Source organism: Podarcis liolepis (genome assembly GCF_965112155.1).
Source record: "Podarcis liolepis genome assembly, chromosome: 6".
Taxonomy (NCBI): Eukaryota; Metazoa; Chordata; class Lepidosauria; order Squamata; family Lacertidae; genus Podarcis; species Podarcis liolepis.
Window position 1 is genome coordinate 26,091,610 of NC_139559.1, and position 13,155 is coordinate 26,104,764.

The window sequence follows — 13,155 nt, forward strand, 5'->3', positions numbered from 1 at the left end:
GGAAAGGGAGCCAGGTCCTAAAGAGACAGGAGGGTCCGGGGGGTCAGCGTCAGAAGAGTCCAGGAAGGAAGAGACCACGGGGGGCAGAGGGACCCAGAGAAGAACGGTCAGGCGGAAAAGGTGGAGTAAGGCTAGGGTATTAAGTTGGTGTACAAGGGGCGGAGACTCAGACGGAGCTTCGCCGGTCTAGCTTATAAGACGTAGAGCTGCACGCGGCAGTTTGGAAATGGAAACTGTAACTCAATAAAGACTTTTATAAAGTGAACGCTGGCTAGCGTGATCCTCTGTGAGCTAGGATCTGGGAGCAGCTCTGACATTAGCAATCATGAGAACTAGAAACTTGCCTTAAAAAGGAAATCTGATACTCTTGCTCAGTTGTGAAAAAGGGAATTGTCGTTTTAAATGAAAGCCTAAGAGGAAGCAGTGGACGTTAGGAGCGGCCTCAGGGGAGTTATCAAAACTGTCCTGGTCGAGCGCTGAAAGTCCAATATTTTGGGTTCAGTCTACTCCCGTCGCCTCTATCCATCCTTTCTCCGTAAGAATCTGAGCACTCGGTGGCTTTATTCTGCGGGGGCTGTTATTAATGCAGGTTGTGCAAAACGCTGCCTGTTCCGAGGAGATAAGGGCAAAGCCGTTTAACCCTTTGGGCGGCAGCTTATCGCCCTGCCCTTTGCAACACGACGGCTCTCTGGCGGGGCTCGCAGGGGGATTTACCATTTCAAAAAGAAATGTCTGAGTCAGGGTGTTCTTCCCCGAACCCCTTCCAGGAATAAATACGCGAGCTCTGGATTTGTGAAAAACGTGACGTCCTCTTAAAGAGGGGGCGGGGCGGGTGGGAAACGAGGGGAAACGGCACATCTTTTTCCTTGACCTGGTTTAGGCTCCACAAAAAAGCCTCCAGCTATCTCGTGTCTAGGTACTGTACTCACAGCCCCCACCTCCCTGCTCTCTGACATACGCGGACGCGCGCGCATCTCCCTGCTTGGGAAAGCAAAAGGGTTTGCAAGTGGGTCTTCGCTTGCCTCTCTTTCTCTCTCTCTCTCTCTAGCTCCATTCTGAAATTATTTGGCCATCAGAAGCATACGCTCCAGACCTGCTAACCTTTGGACAAGATTCGCATCCATCACCCTCCGTGGGAATAATTATTACCGCGCGTCAGTGACGCGGTGATCCATCCATCCGTCCGCTCGCTCGCTCGCTCCCTCACCTCCCTCTCTCCGCTGTTTCAACCCCTCATTCCTTGTCCTCTTGCATATGGAACGATGGATCTGCAGGCAAAGATGAATCCTAGGTAACCGGCACGTTTCCCTCTCTGTCTCTGCTTCTCTATTTTTGATCCATTTCTCTCTCTCTCTCTCTCTCTCTCTCTCTCTCTCTCTCTCTCTCTCTCTCTCTTCCTAAATGCGCTCTTCCTTCTCCATCTTTCATCTATCCCTCTCTCCTTCTTTCCTTTTTAGTTCTCCCGCTCCCTCCCTCTCTTTCTCTCTTTCTCTCCTCCTGACCCGCTTTTCACGGGACATTTCCAGTGAAACGCTCTCGGTGAGATCAGGACCAAACGTATGTGTGAGAGAGCGCGTGCGTGTGATTTGACGATGACGGTGACCGCGTGTCACCGAAATCCATCGACAGAAGGGACCTCTTTTGCCGGCATCGGACTACCGGAAAGTTTCGCACTCTTGCGAGAGCGGGCAGGTACAGTATGAAAAGCGGCGGGGTGGCTAGGGGGCGGTACACTCTTCTTGGGGCGTTTTTGCTAGCTGCAACCCTGTCAAGCAGGAAATCGTCTCCCTCCCGCTCTCCCTCCCTTTTGTCCATGTGTTTCTGTGTTCAAAGGGGAACCAGTTCCTCCCCGCTCCCCTCTTTTTCCTTCTCTTTTTCTCAAAAGTCTGAAATGCTCTGGCTGCAGTCCTGGGCACACTTTCCCAGAGACCCAGCCCCACCGATTCAGAGCGAACGGGAGCATCGGGCAATCGAACAAGGCGATTTCCCCGCTTCTCTCCTGAAATGCAGCCGGCAGGGGTGGCACGCGAGGCGGAATCCCCTGGAAGAGCCGCGCCGCGCCGTGGTCTTCCAGTGGAAGTCTGGCGCGCGGACTGCAGGCGCGTTATAAAGCTCTCCTTGTGTCGCGTGTGTTTGGCTGTCTCTGTGTTTGTGAGTGCGTGTGTATGTGCAGGAGGAGTCCTTGAGATATCTTGAATTTTAAAGAAGTCCTGGCTCTTCCTCTGGCCGTCGACAGGCCGAGGAACGCGCGGCAGCCGATGGACACCGGTCTAGTTTCGTGCGCTTCCGGGCGCACTGGCTTGGCCAATTTTAATCGCCGTACGAGGTCGACTGCTTCGCTGCCGAACTTGCTGAATTCCGACTCAAACCTTTCCCTCCCGGGAGGAGAGAATAATCTTCAGGGTTTTTTGGGGGGGGGGGCGTTTAAAAAGAAACCGATAAATGAAAAGCTGTTCCTATCTCTCCACCCGCCCTCTCCAAGTTGTTAAGGCTATAAAGTATGCACAGAGCGATATCTAGCTACACCTTACAAACTAACGCCCATAAGAAGACAACTTTTTGAGCAATTTATCTTCGGAGGGAAATACGCCTTTGGGGCGTCGAAATGGGGAGGGGCGTCTCGTCTCCTTCCCTGAGTCCTTTCCCCCGCGCTGAGTTCAAAACGCGCGAGCTGAAAGATGGATTTCAGATCCCGTTGGATCCAAATAAAAGAAGAATCGTTTAGGGACTGGCACCATCCCATTTCAAATCCAGTTTGATTGGAAAGAACGCGTTAGTGATGTACCTCTTTCGTCGCTTGATTACTAGCCGCTGAACGTGTGAACTGCCTCCACTGGGACGGGGGACCCTTGTGCATCACAACGGATATGAATGAAAACACTTGTCTGTGGGATCTGATTGGTGTGATGTGTGTTTCACACAGGCATCTCTCTGATGATATTTATGTATTTATTTATTTGGCGCCATCAATGTGCGTGGCGCTTTGCAGATTCACAAACAAACAAAAAGGCAGTTCTTTGCCCCAGGGAGTTTACAGTATGAAAGAATGTGCAATCGGTTGTGGGAGACTCTGCGTATGTGGATTTGCTTTTGCTTTATTTTCGTTTAGGAGCGGGCTAAGGACATGATAATCTTGAAATGTGAACTCACCCCCAGATGTAGTCTCAAGGGATGACAATGCGAAATTCTCTCGAATCCTTTTGAAGGCTATTAGAAGTGAGCAGTACTTCTGGATTAATTAATTCGGGAGAAACAGATTTATTAGTAAATTTGACATTTAGCTTTCCCCTTTCCCTTGTCAGCGTGGCGATTTGCCCCCCAGCAACTTTTCTGGGTGATTGCAGCCAGTTAATCTCACTGGTTTCAGAAAGCGAATCAGGTGAAATCCAAATAAACATTTCATGTGTGTTTCGCATGTGGATGGGGCCGGAGCAAAACCAGCAGAGGAAGACAACGATGCATCGATCCAAGCGTGCCTTTGAATGAATGCACTAATGAATAATGATTTCACAGGGACTAGATGTTTGCATCCAGCAAAGATCCTGAAATGACTGCAATCCACTGAAACAACTGGGTGTTAAAAAGAGAGACCTTTGGGGATTGTTTTTAGGATGAAATGTGGCAGATTAAATGCAAGATGTAATCCTGAAACCCATTCCAGTCTATATTGTGTCTTTTCATACCGAGACGCTGGTCAGTATAGCTGTTTAAAGGACAACTATATAACTCTATTTAATTAGTGCAGGTGGCTGTACCAAATTCCGGAGGCTATGAAAGAGCTGTTGGAACGAAAAAACAGCCAGGAACCGGTTTGGTTGGACCTTGGTCTTGGGAATAGCGTTGCGAGGATGATATTGTGGGAGGTGGGATATCAGTGCACGCGAGAGCCGGGGCTCTTTGGGAGGAGGGACGAGGTTGGGGGACACCCACGTCATCAAAAACAAGAAAAGCTTAATGAAGACAATGGGGCTTCCCTCGTTTAGAATGTACGTCTCCGAGGAAGCCGGCCGACCATGACCTTTTCCAGACCAGACAAACAACAAAAAGGCTGCTCGTTGCTTGATCTGACTCCTTTCCCTCTCATTGAGAAAATCTCTGTTACGCCTTCGGGCGCCCATGTTTTAAGAAGGTCTATTTAAAACGGCTCATATAAAATATTGCCTTTGTAATGAAAATCACAATAATGTGCAGAGCTTGCCAATTCTATCCAGATTTTTGTGTGCAGAAGGTCAGAATTTTGTTTCCTTTGCTGAGATGCAAAGCAAGCAAGCGAACAAGATAGATAGATAGATAGATAGATAGATAGATAGATAGATAGATAGATATATTCCAAAAGGGAGTTAAAATGGCATTCATTCTGGTCTGTTTAGTAGCCTAAGAAGAAGCGGTGGGTGTTCAGTTGTCTAGTTCGGTGCTCATGATATTGCTCGGGTTCTGCCCGTTAGAGTTTATCCCACACACCCCTGTTGAGGTTCATCCGGGCTCTTCAGTGTTACTTCGTATGGGAATCAGTTGTAAAACACACGAAAGCGACAAACCAAACCTCCGGGGATTTTGCTTCAAAGAGATCGGCTGGATAGATATCGACAAATGGTGGGGAAAGGGTACGGAAGGTAGCAGTGTAGTGTAGTGGTTAGAGTGCTGTACTAGGACCTGGGAGAACAGGGTTCAAATCCTCGCGGTTATAAAGCTGGCAGGGTGACCTTGAGCCGTTCATTGCCTCTCAGACTAACCTACATCACAAGGTTGTTATGTAGATTAATTCAGGAGGAGGAGGACCATGTTCTCCACCTTGAGCTCCTTGGAAAAGAAGTTAGGGTTTAAATGCAGCTACAACAGCAACGTCTCAAGCGCTTTAAGGCTCTTTCTTTGGGTTCCAAGTAAACTTGAGTCCCAGGCAGGTGTGTGGATGCGCGCGCGCGCGCGCTGTGAGCTGGGTGACATTACCTTCCGTGTGTGTTTTCTGCAATAGAAATTAAAACCTGGCTGCGATTTGATCCTTCCTTTTTGCCAGACGCATGTTGTATGTTTCTAAATATGGAGCGAGGGGGGCGGGCAACTCCAGGGCTTGTCTTTCTCGACCTACTTGTGCAACGATATGTGATAATTCCTTCTCCAAAGCCAGGATGAAGCCTGATTTTGCTAAACTGCGGAGCTCGGGGTGTGTGTGTGTGTGTGTGTGTGTGTGTGTGTGTAAGTATGTGTAATTTTGGCAAGAAAGGGTTCATTTTGACCTTCCTCACTCACAACACTGGCGACAGAGGCCGCTTCCTTTAGCGCAAAATAAACCCACCGATTTAAGATTTGTAGTTAGAAGCGCCATCTTTACTTGGAAGTCTTTTCTCTTTCTTTCTTTTTTCAAGCCACCACCGGGATTTGTGTCTGCGCAAAAGCTCTCCGAACCGTGCTAGGAATGCCGGCTCTTTTGAACCCCAGACAAGGTAACATAGTTGGGCTACGATTTCCTGCGACTATAATAAACCTCTTTCGAGAAACGTCACAGCCTTGTTCGTCCTCCTTTCCTCCAGCTTCCTTCTGGTTTTACAATGCGATTTCGATCCGCTGCAAAATAAAATTCGGGAACGATTCGGATCACGCAAAGGAAACAGCAAATAAAATTCAGAAAGAGCATTACGTCAGTACTACAGGCGAGATGCTATTTTAGGAACATTTAACAGCCATATTAAATGAAGAGTGGTGGGACAGCGGGGTGGGGGAGTCGGACCAATCAAACGAGAAACCAGAGTTTGCTGAACAACACGACTTTGTAAAAGTGCTTGGCTGGGATCGACATTTCCCTTTCCCTTCCCTGTAAGCTAGCAAATCGGCGAAGCTTGCTGCCTCATTCTAAATGTGCTAGGGGCTCTCTAAACATCGGGCAAAAAGAAATGGCGTCTCAGTTTTTCATCTTATGGTATCAGATTACCAGGTAATAAAATTATTAGACCATCGTTTGTGGTTCCCAAAGAGGAACATATTTCTAGATCTAACAGACATAGCGAAAAGAAATGAATTAGGTATATGAACGTGAAGGCTTCCCTTGTATCTATTCTGTAATAGCAACAGGCTTTTTGAAAAACAAACAAATCTATTCCATTTTGGGGTTTACACTCTCTTTACACAGAAGCAAAAGGGTGAGCAGGTGCCATCCTACGCTTGTCGACTACGAACGAAGTCCTATGGAATTCAATGGGCCTTGAAACTAGCTATAGGATTGCAGCGAAAATCTCCCTGTCTCTCCTTCTCTGTGCGTAATAAATTCTCCATCTTTTTAGGCCTGACTTTCTGTCCTTACTCCCCGTACCTCTTGCCTCACGATTTGGCACTGTTAATCTGCTGGGGGTGGGATGTGTGTGTGTGTGTGTGTGTGTGTGTGTGCCTGTGCAAGTGGGGGGGGGGGCGGCGGAGCGAGAAAGATGATCCACAAATATTGGGCGGAGGGAGAGATAAATTTGTCCAGCGAGTTGGGAAGATCCTTTCCCTAGCAATATCCATCATGGATATGATTGCCTTTTGTTGGTGGGTGAAGGTGGGCGGCGGGAGGGGGGGGGGAGAGAAGAGGGGCTCCCTAGACTGGGTTTTGTGGCATTCTGAGAACCAGGCTTGGAACGGAACAGAAACACCATGTAGAATTTAAATCGCGTTCCCCTCCTTTCCATCCGCAGTGTTTCTGAGGCGTGGGTGTTGCTGTTGGAGTAAGAAAAGGGGTGGGGGGAGTAGATTTTGGTGGGGACTTGCAGTACCTCCCCCAGAAATGCAGCAAACCTTTCCTCATCCCGCTGCCCCCCTCCCCTTCCTCCTGATAGATGAACGCGTGGGGATGGATACGTGTTGTGCACAGCAAAAGGCTTGCGTTGGCAATCTGGTGATCATCGCACGTCCCTCTTCTTCTCTCTCTTTCCCTTTCTCTCTCTCTCCCTTCGTCCCTCCCTCCCCCCACCCCCAGGCTTCTCTGCATTGCATTGGCACCGCTAAGGCTGGAGAGACAACCCACCCGCCTCTCTCCTGCTTAGGAGGAAGAAGAAGAAGAGGGAGGAGGAGGCTGGGGGAGAGAGGAAGACGAGGAGATTTCTTGGGAGAGGCGAGCCGGGCATCCAAGCAGCAGACATCCCCACGACCACCCCGCAGCCCTGCCCTCCCCTCATGCACCAGGTAGAAGGCGACAGGCTCATATGGAGGCACCAAGGTGGACCCTCTGAGTGGTGTCATGGTCCAAGGGACACTGCGGAGGAGGAGAAGGTCCAATTCCATCCGGGAGTGGAGATAGCGCCCTGCTAAAACGCATCGCCACCGTCGGCAAGAGCGCACGAGCGGAGCCTGGATCGTGCTTGGCGCAGAATTCCACCGACCTTTTTTAAAAATTTAAACTTAAAGATTTCAACTCCCCCTACTTTTTAGGAGCGTGTTAATTCTCTCCCCGCCCCCAACACACACTCACTCACTCACTCTCACACACACACCCGATTGAGGCGCAGCCAGAGCCAGCATCATGGCGACGCTAATCCGCAGCAAGATCTCCAATGTGGCCACCTCGGTTTCGAACAAGTCTCAGGCGAAAGTCAGCGGGGTGTTCGCCCGCTTGGGCTTCCAGGCGGCGACGGACGAGGAGGCGGTGGGCTTCGTGCACTGCGATGACCTGGACTACGAGCACCGGCAAGGGCTGCAGATGGACATCTTGAAATCCGAGGGCAGCGAGGAAGGAGGGGAGCCGCCCTTGGAAGGGGACATCCATTACCAGCGGGACGGCACCGGGCCCCTGCCTCCGTCCGCCTCCAAGGACGAAGGCGTCTGCTCCGAGCTGTCCGGCCAAGGGAAACCCAGGATCACAGCCTGGGAAGCCGGCTGGAATGTCACCAACGCCATCCAGGTAACGCAACTCCCTCCCCCCCAAAAAATTCCATTGCTCTTCATTCGGTGGGGCGGGGTCCTGGCTCCCTTGGAACCGGCGGCAGAGCCTGGCCACTGCCTTGCAGAAAGCCAGGACGCCCTCCTTTCCCCCCTACCTCCTTCATAGGGGCCCGTGCGCATCATGGTTCGCCCTGGAGCGAATTCCGTCGCAGATGCGGCTCAGCAGCGCCCTGCCCTCACGCTCCCTGCCCTCATAGGACCTTAGAGGTGGTGGAGGAACCTCCAACAGACCACCTAGGGCAAAGCACTTCTAGTAACGTGTGGACTTCCGAGACCACGTCGCACATGGGTGATTGCACTAACATAACTGGGGCCGGGACATTCAAGGATGAGGGGTTAAGTCGCGATTCGGGAGCACATACTTAAGATCGCATTACACGCATCAACAGCCAACAACTTCTCTTTTTAGGTCAGTTAAAAGAATGGCCAAAGAATTCTCTCCCCACTTCAGTCTCTCTGTCCTTCTCTTTTTTCTCTCTCTTCCCCCCTCCCTCTCCCCACCTCAATTTGGTCCATCTTATTCCTGCAGTGATGATGTTAATCCATGTTTCTCATGTTGAGAAATCAAAAGGCAGACATTGTTACGGAACACAAAAGACTGTGGTGTCGGGTATGCACCTTGAAATCCGAATGGCCCTTCTGCCTCTTCTTTCTTTCCTCCTCAATTCGGTGTTTTTTTGTTTTGTTTTGGTGCATAGCACCGCTTCTGGCTCGACTCTACACCTCGACATAACCAAGGCAACAGATGGCCCAAACAGGAGAGCCTGTTCCCTCTTCCCCTAGGCGTTTCAGAGTCTGTATTAATTTTCCTCTGCCCATTCAGCTAATAAAAAGAGAAAGCCGCGCATTTGGAATGTGACTCGCCTAAGGAGTAAATGGAAAAACACACAGAGACACTATACATTAACGTCTTTTTGCATCGTAGTACTTAAACTGACGGTTCCTGGTTTTAATCTCTCAAACCAAACTGCACAATCTCACTGAGTCCCCCCCCGCCCCCACTTTCCTTTAAAGAGTTAATTTTGTGTGTTCAAAAGTGCAGGTGCATAAAGTCAAGAACTCCTGTTACAGACAAAAAAAAAAAAAGCGATGTAACGAAATGACATCCCGGTGTTATTCGCTTTCAATCGGATATGCTTCAGATCCGAAAGGAGGAAAGTAATAATTGATCAGGAAATGCTTCTTAGGAAGATAAAGTTGCGTTTCCATACTTGTGATCGATTTTCGTTTGGTATTAAAAGGCTGGAAACGGAATGCGAGACTCCCCAAGACTGTCAATTGATATTTTAAAAATATTTCCCTGTCCAATTTATTGCCAGGTTTGATAAAATTCAATTTAATTTACAGCCAAATCGAATTTTTGTAAAAAAAATGTTTTCTTATTTGAAAATGTGGCGGAGTTTTTTGATACCCAGAGGAATCTTCGATTATCAAGACTGCTTCTAAAAATGCCCTCTGTAACGATTCACCAATATGGCTTATAAACCAGTCCAGCCATAGGACTAGATTCATTTGGCTGAACTGGTTTTCAGTTTGCATAAGGAACCTAATGGGAATGTCTTCTATCTTAAACCAGGGCATTTTACATTTGCAAAAATGAATTAACGAATGTTTCATTGCAGAATCGCATATTTGGGAGGGGGGAGGAGAGGAAAGGAATTGTTCTGATCCTCAGATTATAACTCCAAGCAGTTTGAAACACCAAAACTTTATTATTGTGTCTGATATTGCACCAGGTACCATGTACAATTTATTTATTTATTTTAAAAGAGCAGCAAATTGAGCCAGCTGCTTACAGTCTTAACAAGATAAGATACAAAGGGGAAGGGGAAGAGTTAAGAATATTTGTGTTTGCTACTGATTCAACACATATCCTTTCAATTTTCAAAGAAGGGAATGAATTTGAGAGCTGCCAGCCACTTCTTTGTGTGAGATATTTTCAAGATTGCTTCAATGCTTTGGATCTTAAAAAAAAAACACCCAGTCAAAGGAAAAATGGTCAATAGCAATTTAAAGAAATGCAGTGAAACCAATGCATTCTCACCTAGAGTTAAATCCTATGGTGTTCAATGGGGCTTACTTCCTTGCAAGTGTGTTAGGGATTGCAGTCTTAATGTGAGTTTAAAGAAACAAAAAACCACTGCAAGCAAAGACGATGATTTATTGAAATTTATTCCAAGACATTTTGGATTACTTAACTGGGTTTTTTTTTAAAGCTTTGAAATATTTAACTATTTATGCTTTCCCTCCCTCTCTCCAAAGCATACAACTTTTTCTTTTTAAAAAAGAAAGAAACCAGAGACTTTAAATGACAGAATCCCCCCCACTGCCACCTTAAATAAAGGTTTTGTGATTACATTCAAACATGTAAGAGTTATTACATGCAGAAAAGTGAAGTATGTCATTTCTTTCTGGGGTCTGTCCTGATTTTTATTTCATTCTATGGAAGATTGGAGGGGTGGGGTGGGTAACAGGCCCTTGCATTTTGTTTCTGTCCCTTCCACCTCCCCCCCCCCCAGTTGTCACGTGCTAAGTAAAACTGAGCAACACAGTCTCCATTTTGTCTCTTTTTAGGGGATGTTTGTCCTTGGCCTGCCCTATGCTATACTCCATGGTGGATACCTAGGACTCTTTTTAATTATTTTTGCAGCAGTGGTTTGCTGCTACACTGGGAAAATCCTCATTGCCTGTCTTTATGAAGAGAACGAAGATGGGGAGATAGTCAGGGTGAGAGACTCCTATGTGGACATTGCGAATGCTTGCTGTGCTCCCAGGTTTCCCTCGCTTGGGGGCAGGATTGTGAATGTGGCTCAGATCATAGAGTTGGTCATGACCTGCATCCTCTATGTGGTGGTCAGTGGCAACCTGATGTACAACAGCTTCCCAACCTTGCCGGTCTCTCAGAAATCATGGTCCATCATTGCCACAGCTGTGCTTCTCCCTTGTGCTTTCTTGAAGAACCTCAAGGCTGTCTCCAAGTTCAGCTTGCTCTGCACCTTGGCCCATTTTGTGATCAACATTTTAGTCATCGCCTACTGCCTCTCCAGAGCCCGCGACTGGGCATGGGACAAAGTCAAGTTTTACATTGACGTGAAGAAGTTCCCCATCTCCATCGGCATCATTGTCTTCAGCTACACCTCTCAGATCTTTCTGCCTTCCTTAGAAGGGAACATGCAGAACCCTAAGGAGTTCCACTGCATGATGAACTGGACTCACATAGCTGCTTGCATCCTGAAGGGACTCTTTGCCTTGGTTGCCTACCTGACTTGGGCCGACGAGACAAAGGAAGTCATCACAGATAACTTGCCATCTACCATTAGGGCCGTCGTCAACCTTTTCTTGGTGGCCAAAGCTTTGCTGTCCTACCCATTGCCGTTCTTTGCAGCTGTGGAGGTCCTGGAGAGATCCCTCTTCCAAGATGGAGCCAGGGCCTTCTTCCCTAATTGCTATGGAGGTGATGGCAGGATCAAATCCTGGGGACTCACCCTCAGGTGTGCCCTTGTAGTTTTTACCTTGTTGATGGCCATTTATGTCCCTCATTTTGCCCTCCTGATGGGCCTGACCGGGAGCCTCACAGGTGCAGGCCTCTGTTTCCTCCTCCCCAGCCTCTTCCACCTCAAGCTCTTGTGGAGGAAGCTCTTCTGGCACCATGTCTTCTTTGATGTGGCCATTTTTGTAATAGGGGGTATATGCAGTGTGTCTGGGTTCATTCACTCTTTAGAAGGCCTCATCGAGGCTTATAGCACCAATACAGAAGACTAAAGGATGAGTTGAGCTGGTTGCACTTAAAGGGAGGGATTGCGAGAGAATCACGCAGAACATCCACATAGTCAAATGATTATGCATCCTCATCAAAGGAGAAATGTTGTTCTTTCTTTTTTTGTTTTAGTTAAGTACACCCAAGAAATTCTATCACAGAATGTTAAGCAAAGTTTCCAGATCAAATGCTTAGCCCAGCAGACTTTTTAAATAAACTTAAGAAGACTCATATATATATATATATATATATATTTAGATATTATCAGAGAGAAAATATTTGAAATATTTCCTTGTCCTGTTCATTCACTAGTCTAAAAACTCTTATCTTTATAAGGAAGATGAAATTCTGTATTTGGAAATAATGAGAGGTTTGCTGGTAATATTTCTGCAAGTATTATGCAATTCAGTCTTGTTTTTTTTTAAAAAATGAAAGGCACCCAAGTCTCTTGGGATCCTTGCGCTGGGACACTGGGCAACATAATGACCTGATGAAACTTAATGCAAGATTTAGATTGTATGAGCAACTAGTTGAAATGGTTTCAGTGACCAATGACGAGCCACAAAAGCTGTAGTGTTTACATTGTATATTAAAACAACTAGTAAGGACTGCTTAATACTTCCATACCAACTCATGTCCAATACCAACGCTTCCCATTTTGACCTTACTTGACCTCCATCTGAGATCAGAGACTTGGGAGTTCAGTTCTGGATTGGGTCATTTTTATTTCTAAATTGCAAAATAAAATAAAATCAAGTTGTTTGATTTGAAAAAAAAAGGATTCTGGATATGAAACAAAACACACACAAAAAAACCATTCTGTGCAACTACCAGATCTGTGGAGCTGTTTCCAATGTATGTGTGGTGTAATTGTGGTAAAAAAGATGAAAAATGTATATCAGAAAATCTATCTTTAACATATAATGTGGTACATAAATATATCAAACAATAAAGAGAAACCATAAGAACTTCGGCTGGCATGGTTTGTTCTAGGGACTGTAATCTGGGAGCACACTGGGCTGCATCCAGACTGAGACTGCAGTCTTAACCATGGCTACTCAGAAGTAAGCTCCATTGAATTCAATGGGGCTTATTCCCAGGTAATTGAGGTTATTATTGTAGCCAAGGCTGCTGTCACTTACCTGGGAATAAGTCTCATTGCATACAATAGGACTTCCAAATAGATATGGTTAGGATTGCTCTGTTGTGTATCTGAACTTAAGTTCCATTGAAATCAATGGGACAAGCTGGTCATTACAACTAACTTGGTATGAACGATAGCACCCTACTGTGCTCAAACCTAGCATTTCACAAACATTATCTCATGGCAACAAGCCATTAAGGTAGGTCAGTATCAGTACATTATTACAGATCTGGGGAAGAGGCTGTGAGACAAGGACTTGTCTAAGATTGCAATCCTCAATAGGATCTACTTCTGAGTAAGATTGTGCTATTAAGTATGTAGTGGGGTCATGGCAGGTACAAGGTTT

General features: G+C 46.9%; 1 protein-coding gene across 5 annotated transcripts; it reads left to right on the top strand.

Annotated features, from left to right (window-relative positions):
- Nucleotides 1–926: 926 nt before the first annotated feature.
- On the top strand, nt 927–12,633 carry SLC32A1 (solute carrier family 32 member 1). Of its 5 annotated transcripts, none has more exons than XM_083508673.1 (4): nt 927–1,291; nt 5,364–5,441; nt 6,947–7,867; nt 10,483–12,633. In XM_083508673.1, the coding sequence occupies exons 3-4, from the start codon at nt 7,490–7,492 to the stop codon at nt 11,668–11,670; spliced, it is 1,566 nt and encodes a 521-aa protein (XP_083364799.1). In that variant the 5' UTR covers nt 927–1,291; nt 5,364–5,441; nt 6,947–7,489; the 3' UTR covers nt 11,671–12,633. The 5 variants fall into 5 exon arrangements, with proteins under 5 accessions (XP_083364799.1, XP_083364800.1, XP_083364801.1 ...); XM_083508672.1 differs by lacking the exon at nt 927–1,291 and adding an exon at nt 1,598–1,697; XM_083508674.1 differs by lacking the exon at nt 5,364–5,441.
- Nucleotides 12,634–13,155: the final 522 nt, after the last annotated feature.

Bases quoted from the DNA above. Each gene is read 5' to 3' on its own strand.
- SLC32A1 (XM_083508673.1), top strand. From the start codon at position 7,490: ATGGCGACGCTAATCCGCAGCAAGATCTCCAATGTGGCCACCTCGGTT. The intron at 7,868-10,482 runs GTAACGCAACTC...GTCTCTTTTTAG, and splicing joins ATGTCACCAACGCCATCCAG to GGGATGTTTGTCCTTGGCCT.